Source organism: Dermacentor variabilis, chromosome 8, assembly GCF_050947875.1.
Source record: "Dermacentor variabilis isolate Ectoservices chromosome 8, ASM5094787v1, whole genome shotgun sequence".
In the NCBI taxonomy this organism is placed as follows: Eukaryota; Metazoa; Arthropoda; class Arachnida; order Ixodida; family Ixodidae; genus Dermacentor; species Dermacentor variabilis.
The window spans coordinates 63,686,735-63,706,346 of record NC_134575.1 but is presented as its reverse complement, the minus strand read 5'-3'; the positions used below and the strand labels follow the sequence as shown (position 1 = coordinate 63,706,346).

Genomic DNA, 19,612 nt, shown 5'->3' with positions numbered 1-19,612 from the left:
AAATACATGGGCGGTCCGCTTTCGTTCGTCAATGAATAAAAGAGTGTTTTGTCAAACACGTAAGTAGAAGAACAGTGGATTTTTAAAGTATGATGGCGTATATCTCCAAACTGGCGTCATTCTGCAAAGTCATTCCAAGCAGCTACGCCTTGCCAAATCAACAGCTACAGTTCATAAATTGCAATATGGGCCGTAAAGTAATTATTAAAAATTAATTAGTAGATTTTGTTCATTTGTTGAAGATGTGTTTTGCTTTATCCTGCAAATGATGTCCGCCTCTCTCAATATACTCGTGCCAACTCAAGGACTAGAAATATGCTGTCTAAAACAGACTACTTTTTTAAATTTCATGGAATCTTAAAATGATTACACCGTATAATAGTAGCGTTTCCTTGTCTTCACAAGTAGCCTACTCCCTACACGCCCCCCCCCCCCCTCTGGATGGGAACTGCGAACCACGATTAGAAAAGATGTTACTCACTCGTTTCGCGACTGCATCGGGTATGTTCCACACTTTCTCTCCTTTCCTTCCCCCTACTCTCTACCATTCTGTCTAGCTTTCCCTCTGGGCGCGCACATTAGTGGAAAGGTAAGCGCCACAATTTCTGCTAAGTGTTTGCGGCGGGCGACAGATAATTACAGCTGTCGAGAGGCTAAATTGGCGACGCCCAGGGAGCTCTATAGGTTGTTCACGGGGTGCAAAGGTGCAAACAAGTTTCTCGTGTCGAATTTTTTCTCTGACGCGCTCCTTTCATGTTTACACACGCTCGGAAACACTCCCCGAGCCGGTGTGTCAGACAGCAGCAGCCGCAGTTGGAAAGTTGAAAGAAGATATAAAGAGAGCTTCACTGTAAACTTTGCATCCCAGGAGGCTCAAAGCATCTATCATGCAAAATACCAATATTTTACTGATTTGATAAGTCGTCAGCTTTCAGTTCTCAAAACTGGAGCCGCTATAGATGATCTGAGTACCGCTCAGTAACGTTTCTATATTAAAACGTGCAGATGCCTTCAGCCTGCGGGTCGTGGTTGCGGAAATCCAGGAAATCCCAACGAACCCTTCCCGGAATGCTGCTCGTTTTGTACTACTGATTGAAGCCAAAAACTTCTAAATATGGTGACGCATTTCTCCCCAAGGCCTAAATATCCCAACTTTTGACTATAACACAGCAACATTTCGGGGGTGGTGTAAAGAGTTGCATCAACGACAAGTGCGCGAATAAAAGTTATCTTTATGATTCGCCGCGTCTCCATTATTTGCTCAGAGGAAGCTCTGCCATGAATGTAACATTGCTTCTGCGTGTGTAGCGGAGTAAAATATGGTGGCGTCACGATAATTCCAGTGCTCAATTATGAGCATCGACAAGCAGAGCACGCCAATATAGAATGATTAGGCTACAAATGCCAAAAATACGAAATACTGCTCACTACTCAGAAACCACTACAACCTGTCTTGAAAAGCTGAAATCTATGAGTATCGCGGAGAAAGCTTGAGAACTTGTTAGTCAGAAGCTACTTATAGAAATTTCATGAAAACAGGCTAAAAATTTGCCACACCCTTAGCGTGAGGCAGCATTCAAGTAAGGCTCTATAAGAAGACGTCAATTTCCGAGAATTCTCATGGCTGTAGAAACGCGAAACAGCTGTTCCTGATGAGCAATTTGACAGACAAGACGTGCGTTTGCCTCAGCACTGAATGATTTTAGTGGCCAGCCATTTTGTTCCGCCGAAGCTGCGTGGCTTGGTAAGATTCGCCTGTAGTGGATAGCTATATATCTTATCCTACGTAAAACTTTTACCCCTTTAGTACTCGCACATCTTTCATCCTGAAGGCTCAGCAAAATAAGTAATGCTTGATAGCTCGATATTTAATTATTTATTATGGCATTGAAAATGCCGCGAACGCCGAACTATGTCAGTCTTCTTTATAATGTTCCGTTCCAATAACGAAAAAATGAAGTGAACCGCTCCTCTACATAGCGAAGCTGTTCTCTTCTAAGGTATATTTTAGTGAAATAGCCTAAAACTGCAGTGATAAGTCACGGGAAACGTCATTATAGCGTCTAATTTTACGAACGTTCAATAAAATATGAAAATATGGGGTCTCATAAAATATGCTACAGAGGATATGCGAAAGCCCCGTATAGGCACCAGAAGCATTAACCTGCCAATAAAATGGTATTTTGAATAATCTCGCTTTGACGAAAGATTGTGTGTTTTATGCGAGTGGTCGTGTGAAGACATTGTAAAGCGAAACCACTATGACATTCACTAAAAAGTGATGGCCCGAAGATACTGACAATTTCGACTGGGAGATGACTGGTTTGTTGCCCATATACAGTAATAAAAGCGGCAAGAACATGGATGTGAGAGGAGACAACAGAGCGATTGTCTGGTCTTCTGGAATATACATGTGTTTCGCGTTGCTTTCCCTGTGGGTCTTCGGAATTCAGAATTCGACAGCATTCAGAATTTAGCGCCACGAAGTAGCATTACATTGCACCGTTCAAACCTGCTGAGAACTAATAGTAGTGAGCGTACTGAACTCGGCACATCCAAATTGTGCGATGTCAATATGGCCCAATTTCAAAGTGTTCCTAAAAGCGACAGCTGCATTAGGGTAGAATCGACACGCGACGTAATATTCATCTGAAAGTGCTAGCTACCACGAGGGAAAGAACGTGCTAAGATTGTTACTCGCTCGCTCACTCATGCGAGTCTCCAAACTGCTACGTTATGAAGTACCTAACGCATTGGCTTGCTCGCATAAGATCACTAAATATACTGAAAATACTAAATTACGAGCCGTTCGCAAAACACCTGTAATGCTCTGTAGCACTTGCTCGTGTAATACAAAGGAAATGCCTCCAATAATCCGCACATTTCAGATTTTGCATACATATTGGCCAAAACTTACAAATTATTTTCCCCAAACGAGTAGGTAAAGGTATGGCCAGGTGAGGACTTAAGCTGCTACTCACTTTCACTAAGTTCAAGCTTGGTGTTATTTTGACGTCTAGCTCTCGGGAAATTGGAAAATAGCGTCAACATGCCGTGTAACTTTTTCGGGCACATAATGGAATATTTTGCATGTACTGTATTACATGCACATACATTAAATTTTGCAGGGATCTTTCTACTAATGTACCCCGCCTCTTCGGGAAATTCAACCTTGGCTGCATTATTTGCTCTCGCAGTACAGTGAGCTCAATCATGCGTGGTTCTAAAAAAAATATTCGTACCGCTTCTGAAGCGCCTGCATACTTAATTTGCTGTGAGAAGTGAAAATTATTCATATGTTTCGGAATTCATACACAGATCTCTCATAAACCGACCTATATTTTGACGGGAAAATAAATTTGGGAGAACATACAGCCCTGTCAGGAAATTGCGAAAGCCCTAGTTGCAAAGTCCATTTTATATCCGCACGCAGTTGAGTCTAAATACAAAATTGTCATATATACTTGCCTCTCACTACGGAGAAATTTACATTTGTTACACTTGTGGGTTATGTCGCGGCAATGGACTAAATAATAAACCGTCCCTTAAATGCACATATATAACTCCAGTGCTCTTGAATACGTAACATATTGCCAATGTCGTGGTTAGCCCGCATGTTGAACATAGCCTGCACAACATCTATAACATGACGCTACCTTTCACCAAAGATCTTAAAGCAAGACTTCTTTTATTCACCGAGGACAAAGAGAAAGCTGGCTGCACACTTCGTACAACATAAAAAAATTAATGTTTAAACAATTAGTTACAACGCTACTAAATACGACAGAACTATTTATGTTTCGCTACATATTCCACTTATGATGCCACCAATTTCCACAAAATAAAAACTTGGTGTAATGTAGAAACTTAGTTGTGAACTACCGTAAGATACTCACTAACGAAGAATAACCTATGGCCTGCTTTTTATTTTTCGCCAGGTACACATCAGGTTCATATTTTGTTCACAGGGATCACCCGGGAAAGCAATTACGAAAGTTGTTACGCATAATTATAGGAAAAAAGATACTTCAGTATTTAATTGCAGGGCTCTGTTGAAGCCAGAAACATCAAAGTCCCGATGGACATTACACTTAAGCTGCTTCTAATTACCACCTAATCATATTTCGGTGCCGTGTGATGCTCTTTTAGTACACGAGTAAATACTGCATATAGCCGTTGTTTGGCACGGTGAAATGTTTGAGTAGGTAATTTTCCACACATGTTCTTATATAACTTAGACAGAATGAACATTTATAGTCCGTCACCAAAAAATGATTTCTTAAATCAATGAAATATTAGCAACACGTCTCGTGGAGTTCACTGGGAAGCTCGACAAAACTTACACGCCTATATTAATGCAAGAAATTGGGAAGAAAATGAGCCTTGAGTAAATATTTTAAGAAGACATAAATGTCCTACGTATGTAAATCCTTCGGCACACGTCACCACTTTTGTGTCTCCAGTTTTCTCTAAATATGAAATTGGTGCCCTTCTTGGTACTGCAAAGGCAATAGAGAATCTTTGTTGGCTTTCCAACTAACGGCCCCTAACAAAAGTACCGAACGAAAACAAATAATAATTGTGCTCGGGGTCTTGTTCAGCAGGCTTCAAAATTGTTCAAGTTCAGTTCCGTTTCAAATAAAATAAAAAAATTTAACGGTTCCCAAACGATCACGCTTGCGCCGTATGCTGCAAGAGAGATCGAAATCAATGTCTTTTTACATGAATATTGATGCAGTTTAATGTTTTACAGCTACGACAGCCGTACAGGTAAAGACCATCGTTTTAGACATTGCCGACGCAAAAGAGGCAGACGGTGCACTGCCTCGACGCGGCCTCCCTCCTACCCGCGTTTCTCTTATTGTAATTTACAATGATTACGGTACAGAAAGCATAAAATTTACAGAATTTATTGATTATCAACACATTCAGTTAAAGCCGCGAATACGAATACTTGAGAAGAACTACCGTTTGATATTGAATAGAGTGCCAGCTCGTCAAAATTAAGCTTCATGGTTTTATTTTGGGAGGCACTTGAAAACCATGTGTGTATATACGTTATAGGGACACACTCTAAGAAAAAAGAGAGTAAAAAGTGAGTCACGGCAACTTGATCTCTTTTTTCTTCCGAAGACCCACTTTTGCGCGAGTAGAGTCAGAAAAGAAGAGTCAACATTGGCGCATGGGTCGTTTGACTCCCAATAGCACGCGAAGAGACGTCCTGGAAGATCGCGATTCCTCTGATATTCGAGATGAGTCTGGCGGGAGAAAGATTTTAATGCAGGAGAAGAAATACCAGATAACCTGTTCTGTTGTAGGCAGGCCCTAGAATTTCTGTCCTGGTTGTAATGCGGTGTATCATTTTTTAATCGTTGTCATGTGCTGCAATTACTTCGAACTCTATATATTGATTTTCTTTGACCATGTTTGCTGATAACTCACACGCTTAAGCGATAGCTCGTTTCCTATGCTAAGGGAGACCTGGATTCGTCACACTGGATTCTGACCATAAGTAAATCTAAAAAAAAAGTATTGGCTACTAAAGAGAGCACAGCCACGAGATAACAAGTTGAGTAGGCGCACTCAACAGTGTCGATTGTAAACGTAATTCCGCGACTTAAAATTAAATTTTGAAGATTTAAGTTCCAAAATCAAGATCTTCTTATGAGGCGCACGGTAACGGAAAGCTGCAGATCTATTTTCAGCAGCTTCGGTTATTTAACGTGTACGGAATGCGCGGTATACTGGCGTTTTCGCATTCTGACCCCGTTGGAATGCGACTGCCGCGGTTGTGATTGGACCCATCACCTCGAGCTCAGCAGCGCAACACCAAAGCCACTGGGCTGCCGCAATGCGTTGCGTTCCGCGACCAGAAACAAGTATTGGCGTACGCAACACTCCTTTGGAACCCCCTAGAAATATAAAAACAAAAAATGTAGCAGTTTCACCCCAATGCTGCATGAACCACTGCACGAACTATTGCACGAACCAAGGTTCGTAGTTTCATCGGCTGAATAAACTGCAGTAACTGCATATGCGAGGCCATGGTCCCAAAATCTTGTTCAAGATGAACGGTTTTCTATCTAACTGACTGAGAGCTGGGCACAGGGCATGTGTCTCATTTTCAAAAGATGGTCAGTAGCACAGTAAATGTTCTATAGGTTCCTCGACACCGCAGCCATTGCAATCGGCGCTGTCAGCCATTCCAATCAAAAACGTATATGTATTGGTGAATGCGACGCCCAAGCGTTAGGGGTGCAGCATTATTTCCTCTCTTCGCGGAAGCCCTGGCAACAGCCGCAGTTTCATAAATGGGTAGAGGGAATGCAATCGATCTTGTATGAATTCAGGGGTGCGCTGCTTCTCCAATGTCATACGGTGCGCTAGCTTGTTTCAGCGTGGGGCTGCGTCAGTCCGCGATAAAGGTACAGAAACAAGGGTTTCTCCTTCGTGTGCTATCCTAGCAGCTTCGTCAGAGAGGTCGTTGCCGGAGAAACCGCAATGGCCACTCAGCCACTGAAACACAATGTCGTATCCTTTGGTGATCATATGATGGTGCATTTCTCGTATATCCGACACGAGTTGTTCACACGACCACGATGAAGGGATGACAAAAGACATTGTAGGGCCGCCTTCGAATCGCAGAGTATTGCTCACCGATTAGCCGGTTGGTGGTTAATATAATCAACACCACCTCGGAGGGCAACAACCTCCCAACAGGTCGACGTTGGCAAATGAGAAATCTTGCATCTGATGCTTGTTGATCGTGATGGTGCAACCACTGCGCCGGTGGAGCTGGTCTGAGTAGAAGAGTGTGCAGACAATCCAGAGCTGCTTGCTTCAAGGCCAAAGTAGGCAGGTCGGTTTTCTTTCTTATCCCTGGAACCGTAACACGAACTTGTGGTTGCTTTAAACAGCACAAAGCTGAAGATGAACTTGCTGAGAGTGTGAAGCCCAATGGTAGGGAGGCATGATGGATGTTGACCTAGTCGAAGAAGGACCCGCTCGGTTGTCATTATAGCAGGAAGGCAAGAGAGCTTGAATGCCTCCGATAAACATGACGAACATGGTCCCTATGTGTGTCGCTGCTACTATAAGTCGCGATCCGATGGTCTTGAGCCATTTTAATGGTTTCTGCTGTTGAGGCGCTCCGCGGAAGGCCTAGACAAACACGTAGTGCCTGTGCTTGCACGCTGTGAAGTGCTAGAAGATTTGACTTGCATGTTGTAGGAGTCACGAGACAGCTATAGCGTAGGAATCTGATAAAAAGTACTAGATATACCTGTAGCATGGAGCCCACTGCCCATGCCCACGTTTTGCCGGCGATGAACTTGAAGACGTGAGCAATAGATGGGGCCATCTTCTTCAAGTGGGCAACCTGAGGACTCTAAGAGAGGTCCCGGTCAACAAAGACACGTAAAAACCGATGATTCGTCTTGTAGGAGATGGGCTGGCCATTAATGCATACTGGATAATCAGACATCGATTTTCGCGTAAAAGCGACTAACGCACTTTTTCTGTTGAGATGGTAAGGCCTTCCGTTTGAAAATAGTCAGATGCCTGTGTTGCTGCTTTCTGCAGGCTTGCGCCAACCTGCACTCGAGTGACCGCTGATGACCGCTGATGACCGCGGCATAGATTGAGACACTCACTGTTTCCGGTAGGAATTCAGCAAGGCCAATAAGCACGAGCTTGCAATTAATAGGGATTAGAACACCATCACGGGAAACGCCTCAGCATGTGTTGTGGTCGGTAGTCGGACCATCTTCCGTACGTACGAACAAGGACATTTACGTCAAGTAGTTTCTGATCCATCGATGTAGTCGCACTCATAGTTCAATTGTCAAAATTTCGACTAGAATGGTTTGATGTGAAACGTTGTCGTAAGCGCCTTTCTAGTCAAGAAAGAGTGCTACTGAGAATCGCTTTCAAGATTTTTACTGTTCTACAGATGACACTAGATCGATGACACAGTTAATCGATGAATGGCCTCGTCGAAATCCTGCCATAGAGTCACGGTAAACTTTGTGGTGTTCCAACACGTTCCACGAGCTTCCCGACTCAGCTGGCAAGTGCTATGCGCCGATACGGTGCCAGTTCGAGCGGCGACTTTCCTGATTTTGGCAGCTCTACCAGGCGGCTGAGTTTCCATTCTTGTGGGACGACACCATCTTGCCACTTCGCGCTCCGTTCCATGGATTGTTTGTCTCGAACGAACCATGAAACGGAGCAGGAAATGACCCCGGCTACCTAGTCAAAAGAACGCTGTGCAATTAAATATGGCAAAAAAGCATTTTTAAGACGTGTGATATTCGGTTGCTAGAATGCTGTACACCGAATAACGTAGACCTTATAATTGCGTCTTGAAATATGTTTTAAATGTACTGTTTTTCGCTGAACAGCTTGCCTAATGTTAGCTGGGACACAGAGTAGATAGAAAGAGAATATTCTTGATTACTGTGGGACTGCTCATGCGTGCACAGAAATTCACCTCTTCAAGCCTAGACGCCGCTACGGTTTCTTTGGACACGAAAGAAAAGGAAGAAAGGAACGGAGCGGGAAGTTACCCCGGGCACCTAGTCCAAGAATGCTACGCAATGAAACACGGTGCAAAATAAAATGTTAAGACGCGTGGTGTTCAATTTTTTTCAAAACACTGCAGAACAACCACCGCAGGTCATATAATGCCATGTTGCACTGTTTTTAGATTGCATTTTTCGTTTAACAGCTCGGGTAACGTTGTCTGGCACACACGGTAGGTACAAATACTATATCCTTGCTGAAGCTGGGAGTGGACAAGAGTACACAGAATATGTTTACACTGTTGTGATCACATCGATTGTAGCTTAGTTACAATGCACGTGACAGGCGATGCGCGGATGACTTGGTTAACGGCACGTCACTGACACGCCACAATGAAAACACATGCGCCAAATGTGAAAATACATGCGGCAAGGAACACCTCAAACGAAATACCGTAGCTATACATTCCCTCTATCTTTTATATGTTTCGTAAAATACTCAGCATACAAATTTCTGCTCAAGCTTTGAATAACATACGCTCAAAACAAAATAAAACTGCCGTGTTGCAGCCTAGATCCAAACTGGTTTGGTTATCCAACAGATACCTGCACAATCAATGTAGTCGCTAAACATAGCTTGTTCTAATCATCGGATCTCAATGATAAAACAAGAAGCTCCAACAGCATCTAAGACGTTTTTAACAGGAAGCGACAATGCTTTTAGGTTCAGCATCACAGTTCCACTAGAGCGGCTACTGATACCGAGGGCATTTATGTGTTTCCTTGCTCTGATGTGCGTAGCAGTGGGATTCTTGCAGTGGAAGAGAGAAAAAAAATTTATCGACTGACAACAAAACGCAAATTTAAAGAAACACAAGTAACAGTAAGACACATGTGCTTATTATAGATCAATGGCCACTACAAAGTAAATACAACGAGCAAATAACAGGGGATGTAAAAACTAACACTACCCACGAATACACTTAAATGTTATCAACTAAACAGTGTTCAAAATAAAAGAAATTATGGCATACGCGTGGCCAACTAGCAGCAGGAATTCCATAAAAATTCGAATCGGCATCAGAGCTTTTTTGAAGAACGCCTGCGAGCCGATTTCGTTCTGTTTTATGCGATTGGGGTGCTGAGTTTCGCGGTAGTCTAGGTCTGACGTCTTCCCTCGAGCATGTTGAGCTAACCTGAGGGGAAGTACCGTGAGCTTCGTTGCAGGCGTTTGTTAGTCGTCTCTTACGTAAACTATTAACTAGCAGTTCAGACGCGGCTATGCGGCCCTGCCGATACTGGACCGCACTAGCTTTTTGACACTTCTCAGCAGATTTTAGGCTCAGCTTTTAGACTGCTTAGCTAGGTGTAAAACCTGCGTTTAAATAACTTCTGCTTTCCCTATTTCTCTGTATTGGGATAGGGCAGCTATTGGTGACGATCCAATCAAGTTCGCCCAATTGTGCCACGGCTCCTCCCATGGGGTTGGCCGCGCCCCTCTTATTAGGGGCGAGGGAACGGGTGGGTCACCCTTGCTCATAGAGGTCGCGCAGTTGTATTGCACCACACACGCGCAACCTTGAGTCCGTGGCGGGTCTCTATTCTTCGTTGACAAACACAGAAGAAACCTCGGCAGCGGGCTATAAGGCATTGTCGGAACACATACACTGTCATCAATTCGTGGACACAGAATTGCACAGAGACACCACATATATCGGAGTATTCGCACCCCTGCTTTCTTAGCAAGCTTCTCAATGCACGCGCGGCCCAGGGAATCCACAGGGGTCGCTACAAAAAGCCGTAGGGTCGTCACGATTGTGCCGACGTCAAAAAGACTATATCATCTAAACCTACCTTCGACTTCTTTCGGCCGTTTGCTCGAGTGGGCGGCAACAACCGTCATGCATGCCAGCTCCAATTCCTCCGACCTTTTCGCACCCGTTGCTCGATGCTTCTCCGAATCGAATTATACCGTACCTTGACCCACACATAATACCCCGACGCTACGAGTTGGAGTGGAAACAAATTATATAAATTCTCAGGCACTGCGGAGTTAGACGCAACGAGCTTCCTCACCCCTTAATACAAGAATTACTCTTCTGGACCTCCGACAGCATCGAACCGTTCCACTATCATGCGTATAGATCCACTCCTCGCGTACACCGAAACTTTTCGCTACCAAAGGCTGGGAAGACGGAAACTCCCGCCACCGGGACCCGAACTAATCAAGCATTCTCAGGTAGCGTGGCGATGCCAGCAAACATACATATTACCATACATATTGCCATACTATACATACGAGACCCATACATATTATATAAGATAAATGCTGACACACACACACGCACACACACCAAAGTGCAGGTTTTGTGGGTATCAAAAATCCAGCCTGTATGACATGTTATGGGAATGTCAATCCAATTCATACAGACAACACAGGACACAAGCTAACAGAGAAGTATTGGTAATAGCTCGGTCAAACTCGGATCCAGAGACCCAAGAGGCCCTCGTTAAACGGGCGAAGACAGCGGACAAAGAGTCCCACTTACGAAGCTTGTCCTTTCAAAGGCCCAATAAATGCTTTATTCTCTTTCTCCTCGCGGACATGGACGCGTTTATAGGACATTTTTTCCCGCTGCACGCGAGCAGCGTTGGCTTGGCTTATCGCAGAGTAGGTGACGCCCAGTCAGCGGGGCCCGGTTTGATCCCTGCGGGATCTGGGTTTTGTTTTTCTCATTCCCTGTGATCGCAGCTATGGATACCGGCGGTGGCGGCGGCGAACACAATAGCCACGCAAAACGGCTGCCGGAATGAGCCCATAGCAGAAAACACTGCAACAAAGCGATCAAATAAAGCTGCCAATGGCGACACGAGTGGTACTTTGAGCATGCTGTTTCCGCGTTTCAAACACAGATGACTGAGGAATGGTACGCACCAGCCCCACTTATTGTTCTTAGAGGAATATTGCAATGCCATTGGCTGTCCCGTTATCTATCTGAACCCTCTGCACAACCTGCTGTTGCGCATTTCTAATGCGCGTAATAGGTATGCCTTTTCTTCATGGTCTCTTCTCCCTATGCACCACGGTATGCGAATTGTGCAGACGTGTTTCATTCGCACGCCACCACTCTCCTTTGTTTCTAATACGCTGAAAGATTATACTTTTTTTCTTCAACCCACTGGCACAGGTAATGCACTGGGTGGAAAGATAAATAAAAGAGGGCACTGATAATTCGATTACTTTCCTGGTTGTTTTTAGGCCAATGATGAGGTAACGCCGAAGTCGTCACAACATAAGAGTGAAACGAGATAAGTCAGTGAAACTGGAACATGCCGAATGTATAATTTTGTTTCTGCGTACAATTATGTCATAGAGCACAGGGCTTTGTCGGAGCTCGCGTAGATCTCAAATTTGCACGAGGGCTCAGGAACGAATCGTGGTGGGGGCGAAATGCAAGGTGCGCGTTAAAAGGCCACGTGGCCCAAATTTTTATAGTTTCCCACTAAGGCACGCCTCATCATCATAACGCGTCTTTGGCAACTAAAAATCCATTATAAAATTTTTTGAGATCCCAAATAATAAAAATCTCAATCCTTCCACCGTAGCAACCAAACTCCTCGCATTCCCTCTGTAAGCGGTGGATCTATTATCAGATAAAAAGCAAGTTTTGCCTGAATGCTGTTTCTTTGCTAATGTTTTGCTGCTAAAGTGCCCTTATATCTATATTTGTGGAGTGACGCGTACTCCACACGCGTCACTCCACGCGTCACTGTGGAGTCATTGTGGAGTGACGCGTCACTCCACACGCGACGCGTACAATTAGTCAGTTCTAGAGACTTCTGAAAAGGGATTTCTTGTTTTATAGGAGTCATTTCTTTCACATAGGCTTTCAAGAACACCGTTATAGACACGGTGTGGGCAAAAAAAGGCGGCCTTCTGACATTGAAGATTTCTGATATCCAGAGTTTACCTAGCGAGCGGATTTCCTTTAACCTACGCTAGCACGTCAACAGTGGTATTAACATTATCTTTAAATTATCACGTATTCCGCGACATGATAACTCATATCCAACATCCGGAGTATGGCATTGGAATGGCGGTTGTTCATTAAATGAATATAATTAGAACACGACAACTTCATTGTATCTGGAATGTACAAATATACTTGTTTTTTAGAAAGAATTGCCATTAATGAACTTCGCGAAGAGTGCGCTACTTGTCGCCATACGGACAAGTCGATAGCACACTAGAAAATTTCGCCATAGGGTAGGGTAGATTGCGGTTTACACTACTGGTTCACGAGGGGTGCAGTATTGCGAATTAGTTCAAGAATCGCTTTAAGTATTTCTTTCTCCGGGGACGGAGCCCGAACGAAATTGGAGCATGCTGAACCCGATTCCGAACAAACCGGTATTCTTTTCGACGTTACTCTTCAAACAATAAGCATTTTTGCTGTCAAAGTTAGAGATGAAATCGCGCTTCTTGTACACCTGCTAAGGCACTTAGGTCTTCGTCGACTTACGTTCCTGCGCATTTGACATGTGAGTCTTGCGTGCTTGTTAGATGGTAATTTTTTTATCAATACTTTTGAACTAATCTACGTTTCATATTCATTTCTTCCCTCAAAGAGGTCATTTAGAGGAAGATGGTTAAGATATTCTTGGAGCTTAATAACATAAGCGGACTTGACTCATAAGCGTTGAGAAGTGGCTTACCTTGATACATATTTTAAATGAGAGCCCCCAGTTAGCACAGATTCGTAGTTGATATCTGCGGCTTGTCCCTAGAAGAAGCGCTGAAGTACTGCCAGTCTTCCTCGATGGTAGTTTTTGATCTTTCGCTTATAACCTTATTTATTTTTATTTATATACATTACTCTTAACGGCCCTCGTTCGAGAGTATTACATAGGATGGGGGGGACAAATACTAAATATAGAAAAGAAATAATACTACATGAAATAAAAACGCATAGAAGGAACATAATATTAATAGATAGAAGAGGGGACATACGCACTAATTCATGAAATCAAAAGAACATTTTTTACAGAATATGTTAATATGTACATATAACAATAATTAATAACTAATCTGCTACCGCTAACCGTTTTCGTGCAACACGGTTCGGAAAGACGGTAAATGAACTTCAGTAACTGCGCGTGTTGGTAGGTTATTCCATTCTAATATTGTGCGAGGAATAAATGAATTTGCGTAGAGCGATGAGCGGCACGTTATGCGTTTTACTTTGTTAGCCTGGTCACGGCACGGGATGACTGCACGCGGTGGTAAAAAGAAGTCATCATGAAGCGTGGCATGGTGATAAAGTTGATGAAATAAGGTTAGGCGAGCAAACCTTATGTGCAATAGCTAATGAGCCATAGAGATTCGAAACACTTCTGTAGCAATTTAAGGCTATGGAATTAGTGGTCTAAATTATCAGCATGAATTTTTGGTGCAGTTCATTGACTGTGCTAGGACACTGTTTTCGCGATCTTTAACATGTACAAATACAATATTTCTAGCAAATATGCTGTTTTAAAATATCTAGTCGAAAACGAATATAAAAGTTTGGACATATATGATTAGGTCTTAGCGAATTACCCACAAACAGAAAATATATTTGAATATCGAATGAACCAGCAGCATAGTGCCATGAGTATGGGGCTGCATTTACCTCATTAGTAAGTATCCAAACGCAATTGTTCGCCACTGAAAAAGACAAGAAAATGCTGGGGTTGCTGCAACTGGAATGTAACAATTCTTGTACCCTATACAACAACGCTTGAGGAATTATGCTTAAGTATGATCGAACTTAACACTCCTATTTCAGTTTCTAGTTATTCAAAACTACCTTAACACAAGACGTCATTTTTTACCTAGGTAATTTAGGACAATCAGTGTGGTTACGAAAGTTTGTTTCTTTTCTCAATGAAGTCTTCAACTGTAAACTAAGACGCGGAAATTTTTTGATTGGTTACTACTCTAAATATGGTTGTATTGCCAAATTGATTGCCATGATTAGTTAATAATTCTTGCAGTGTGGTTTTCTACACTTCACAAATGTTGCAATTACCAATGAGTTTCTTCTTTTTCCAGCAACTTGATCTTTATTTTGCTTCGTCAGTATGGCAAAGATGACGAATAATTTAGGAATAGTAGCTAACAGGGTAGATTGTGTAGTTACGTTATTTTCTCGGCACCTCAGAACTTTTATTTCGGAAATATTTATTTCCCTGCATGCCTAAGTAATCCTGTTCTTCTTCATCCACCAATTGTCACCAATTTACCAATTGTCTAATGCGGGAATAGGTCACGAACAACTGTGACCACAAGAACAGCGACAACAACACATCACACAATGTTTCAAGTGAGGCGATCGTGCAACAGAAACAAATAACCGCATTAAATGGTGCCAGTGGTACTGTGTTTAAATAAAGATATTACTCCTTGAATATATCATGCCAGAACACGTTTCCAGGCACAATATAGCTTAACAGAGCTGCCGCCTAAATGCCTGCCATGAGTTTCTTTTTCGAAGTTTTCAACGAAAAGGTTTCGGCTTTTTTACGCCGTGTACGTTGGCGCTTATAAACATACCCACGCAATGTATTCTGAATGAATTTTGGTAGTTGCCCAGATGACAGGCTGCCCATGAAGTTACACTGCAAAGCCAGAACGGGTCACGGATTTAATAAATTGTTGCACTGAAATGACTGGGAAGATTTGGGGTAGTGAACTTGCTCAACCACGGCAGCCACCATGGGTATCCTGGTCTCTCGTTTATTATGTAACGCACTCTCAGGTAAGGTGATTTGTTGGGCGATTTCGTGCATAGTTCCGGTAAAATGCTTCCAGGAGGTGAAAAGACGCTAGCATAAGCAGAAAAAAGCATGGCAAAAGCGCTCCACTTACAGATAACGTTGAAATGGAATACAACCCCATGGATTGTTGTCGTGAATGAGCATATAAGCATCCAAGAACACGTACTTAGCGCCAAGCTTAAGTTCTGTGTTTTAAAATTGTAATTTATCATTAAATTGGAAAGAAGGCTCACTAACGCACAAGACTGTGCCCAATTTTATCACATGAAAGCTTCCCATAACTGCCTTTGCAGTCTATTTCGCTGCTTATCAATGAGTACAAAGAAAGAAAGCGTGGTCTGCAACCACACCTCTTGCAATGAAAAGCAAATAAAACGGAAATTTTACAACCAGCAACAGTGTATGGAGCAGTGCACGTGCCAAGGATAATGGGGGTTGCTCCATCAGTGACCCTGATAACATGAGAGGCCGCAGTTGCAAAGACTCTCTTCAGGCTGCAACGAACACGGTTGCTCGTCCCCGCAATATGGGCTCCTGTATCAGCAAGCGCTGGGAGAAATGCACCGTCAACTTCTACGTCGACTATATTGCGGAGTCTTTGACAGAGTCATCGATAATGCAGCGTCACCTCAGGGACCTCAATCTTGTAGTTTCCCGAAGGAATACGCCCAGATAGGAATGAAGGCGAACGGCGACGGGACTGGGGCGATCTGGACGACGGGAGAGGACATTGAGGCGAACAGGACTGGTGACTGCAGCCACTGTCATTGACGGCGCCATGCTGTGGTACCGTGAGTGGCTTGCCGGTTCGGCTCTGCTTGCGGCTGCATATGGCAAAAATCGCCGTCTCGACGAGGCCTGTTTGAGGACGGCATCGAGGACCTACGGTTGCAGCAGTATCGGGCGACGTGACCAACGCGATGACAACTGAAGCAAATAAGTCGGTCGTCCGGTGTTCGCCACTCTGCCATACTGCGAAAACTATGAGGGACCCATTGATTCTCAGTATGCACGAGCGAAGGATGTTTGATTTGCTGGGAACTAACCATGGTACAAATTGACTGCAAGCCGACATTGGCATGTTCTTTGTCCACAATAACCTGAAATAGGGGAAACCTAAAAGGGCATATATCGTTGACAGTTGGTTACAGAACCGCGAGGCACATGACTTCTAACTCACGGCGCACAGTCTTCGGCAGCTGCTCTGAAGGGTGCTGCTGCGAAGCACAGTCCTCTTGGTCTTCGCAAGGTGATGATGCCGTATTGGGTAGTCGTGCGAATTACTGAGAAATACGATGACTTTTCACCTCCTCGAAAGGCTCGTGCTCCGTAGTTATGTCATAAACCGAAGTACAGTTAAAGCGTATGCGTCAGTACGATGCTCGACGCAGTAGACGCAGGCCTTACGGAAATAGGCACTGTCTCCTGCGACATCGCTGAAGAACCGGAACGGTGGCCACTAGAAAGATCCGCTCTCACTCAATACCCTGCATTTTCACCATTTGTTACGAAGACAAAGCTCTATACCAAATGTATCCACAACAAATTCATGGGCAGAAGGTGATCGCGCAGTTTGGTAGAAATGTCTCATTTTCAAGATACAGTCATGTCTATCGCTTCCTCTGGGTCTCTCTCTTGCGCGTAACACCGGAACAATATCATCATCATCATCAACTCCACCATCAATCACTGGGCACCAAAGGCCAGCACGAAACCAGCGAGCAGAGTGGCCGTGTTTGAGGAGCTGAATCACTTGTTCCGTTCGTCGCAGCCTTACGTGGCCTCGACCGTAGACATTGCCCATGAACAGCTGGAGCAGTCTCTGCAAGTTCTTGAACTACGGCAGCTCCTGCCAGAAGATTTTAGCTTGGCTGCCGTCATCTGCCGTCACGTTATCCCACCTTTCCCATGCCAGGGCTCAGTAGCATGCATTTGTGCCCCAAACCATGGCCGGCACAACCAGCAGACCCACATACTCCCAGCGTCACTTGCCATGGAAGATGGATGTTTGCCGCGCTGCCGGCAACCTTTCGCTTTGCTGTCACTGCAGAGAAGTCTCCCATTACAATCGTCTTTGCACAAACCGCCGCGAATCACAGACTATCACAGACTACCGCCGCAGTACCGACCATACACTGGCCCATCTCGCGACTCGTCTGTAAACCGATATCCGGAAAACAAATAGCACCGACCAACACAGTTGTGGTTGCTGTCTGTCAAAATGCCGAAGGTGCTACACCATCGCCAAATATGCCAAAAGACCCTGTGCAAGATGTAGCGACGCCACCACGCCACCAAAAGGAAGCATCGAAGCCAACACTATGCCACGTACAGAAGACCTGACGATGAGACATTAAAGCAAGACAATGCCAAGCACCCGTTTGCCGATTCCGTGACATAACCGCGATTCGATGGAATGGAACACGCACATCGACTAAGCTCTCGACTGCCACGCACTCACCACCTTAGTGCACACAAGAACCGATTACTCCGTTCATGAGAGGACATTTCACAACCGAGTTCCAGCGAGTTAAATCTGCCTGGGAGAGCCCCGGAACCCAGACAGCTTGAGGACGCCTAATAACACCGATTGTGATCAGCACGGCAACAAATACAATTAATAACCGCACTTGCCCTGTTAGGATTGTTATCTTACAACAATGCTCAGCACACGTAACTTTCTGCATGAAATTCCTGAACAAACTTTGGGACCATCATCCACCCTGAAGTACTAGCCGATAGTGCTCTCAGAAAAAAGAACAATTAAACCTGGAGAAATCTCTGCGCCACCACGCCTTACTAGTGCTTGAAGATCCACTGAATATGTCGTCTCACGACAGCTTGATAATTTCGGTCGGCGCCAAGGGCACAAGAAGTATGGATGGCATCATTGAGAGTGACCAAAAACAGCTACTCCAACATGAAAGTTCCATCGTATGAGAAATTGTTCAATCATATAAAGTAACAAAACTCCATCTGGGTTAGTGTGTTAACTACATAAAAACTAAGTTTGCAGCGTTAAGCAGACGAGGACGAAATGAGACACAAACGGCATATACGGGCGCCCGTATATGCCGTTAGAATCTCGCTTCGTCCTCGTCTGTTTAAGGCCACATCCTTTTTTTGTATGTACTTAAAACGCAGGTAATCGTGAGAAACTTCGGTCAGAAATTTGAGCACTTGAAGCGCATGAAATTCGCATGTAGAAAATTTACGGTAGCACGCGAGTGTTCTTTTTGATATTACTGAACCTAAACCAACGGCCCGTGTCCATCAACTAGCCTTAATTATTATTCCAAGTCTTCTCAGGTCGAAGGAAGCAAACGTCAAAGGTCTCCTCCTGCGATACATGGACTTCTTTACATTGTCATCAAGGATTCGACAAACATCAGTCGCTATGCATTGCGTAACGACCGAAGCGGTTAGGTGAACGCTCTCTCAAACCCTGTACACAGTATCGGCAAGTGAGCAAAACAGGCATAAAGCAACACGTGGATGAAATGCTGCTCAATGAATTCGAAACAATTACGCCATTCCCAAGCTCTGTGGTCGTTTGCCGTAATCCTTGTCAGTTAGTGGCGTGGAGCACTGCGTCTTGCATGAATTATCAACGCCACCAAACATCACGAAGAAGGATGTGCGCCAATCCCACGCCTAGACAACGCACTGGACTGACTTTGCTACGCAAATAACTTTTGTTTTATAGACCTCAAGACTGCATACGGAGAAATCAAAGCCATTGAGAGACCACGAAATGGCGGCCATTAGTACGCCGGAAGCCCTCTTTGAATTCAAGGTAGTGCCATTCTGTCATTGCTCAGCAGCGCCAACGTTCGAGCCTGTGGTGGACACTGCGTTTGCTGGTATTACGCGGCCGAACTGCTTCGTCTGCTTGGATAATGAATTTTTTTCCCGAAGTAACGATCAACACATCAGACATCTTGAAACATTACTAGAGGCAATCAAGTCACCCAGACGCATTTTGAAACCTAGAAAATGCCACTTTGCACGAGAGCTGTTCTTTCCATACCCCGTCAGCAGTAAGTCCCGAGTATGCCGCGACGCACAACAGACAGCAGTCACTGTAAAACTTTATCAGCGCATCGACAACAATCAGAGCCAATTCGCTTGGCCTCTGTGCGTACTAAATGGTGTTTGTCAAAGAATTGATATGTGTCGAAGTAAAGATTTCCTTTACTTGGGTTGTGCCTATTTATTTGTTCATTGTCTGCAACAAGACAATATCGAGGTCCCGGATTATTTAAGCCATT

At 44.2% G+C, this 19,612-nt stretch overlaps 2 protein-coding genes across 12 annotated transcripts in view; one reads left to right on the top strand and one right to left on the bottom strand.

The window, feature by feature from the left end:
- Positions 1–1,213, top strand: part of LOC142590279 (uncharacterized) — a 147,146-nt gene extending 145,933 nt beyond the window's left edge. For all 9 annotated transcript variants that reach the window (XM_075702266.1, XM_075702264.1, XM_075702263.1 and 6 more), the window contains one exon: positions 1,006–1,213. In XM_075702266.1, coding sequence (XP_075558381.1) covers positions 1,006–1,112 — 107 coding nt within the window. In that variant the 3' untranslated portion in view covers positions 1,113–1,213. The remainder of the gene's footprint in view (positions 1–1,005) is intronic.
- LOC142590280 (uncharacterized) overlaps positions 1–19,612 on the bottom strand; it is a 153,905-nt gene that overhangs the window by 80,938 nt on the left and 53,355 nt on the right. For 2 of the 3 annotated variants that reach the window (XR_012830065.1, XR_012830064.1), the window contains one exon: positions 14,195–14,229. Coding sequence is in view for 1 of the 3 variants with exons in the window: in XM_075702272.1 (XP_075558387.1) it covers positions 11,275–11,353; positions 14,195–14,229 (114 nt within the window). In the remaining 2 variants the exon portion in view is untranslated. Of the gene's footprint in view, positions 1–11,107; positions 11,354–14,194; positions 14,230–19,612 lie in introns of those variants that run through there. The other variant, XM_075702272.1, reaches the window with a different exon arrangement.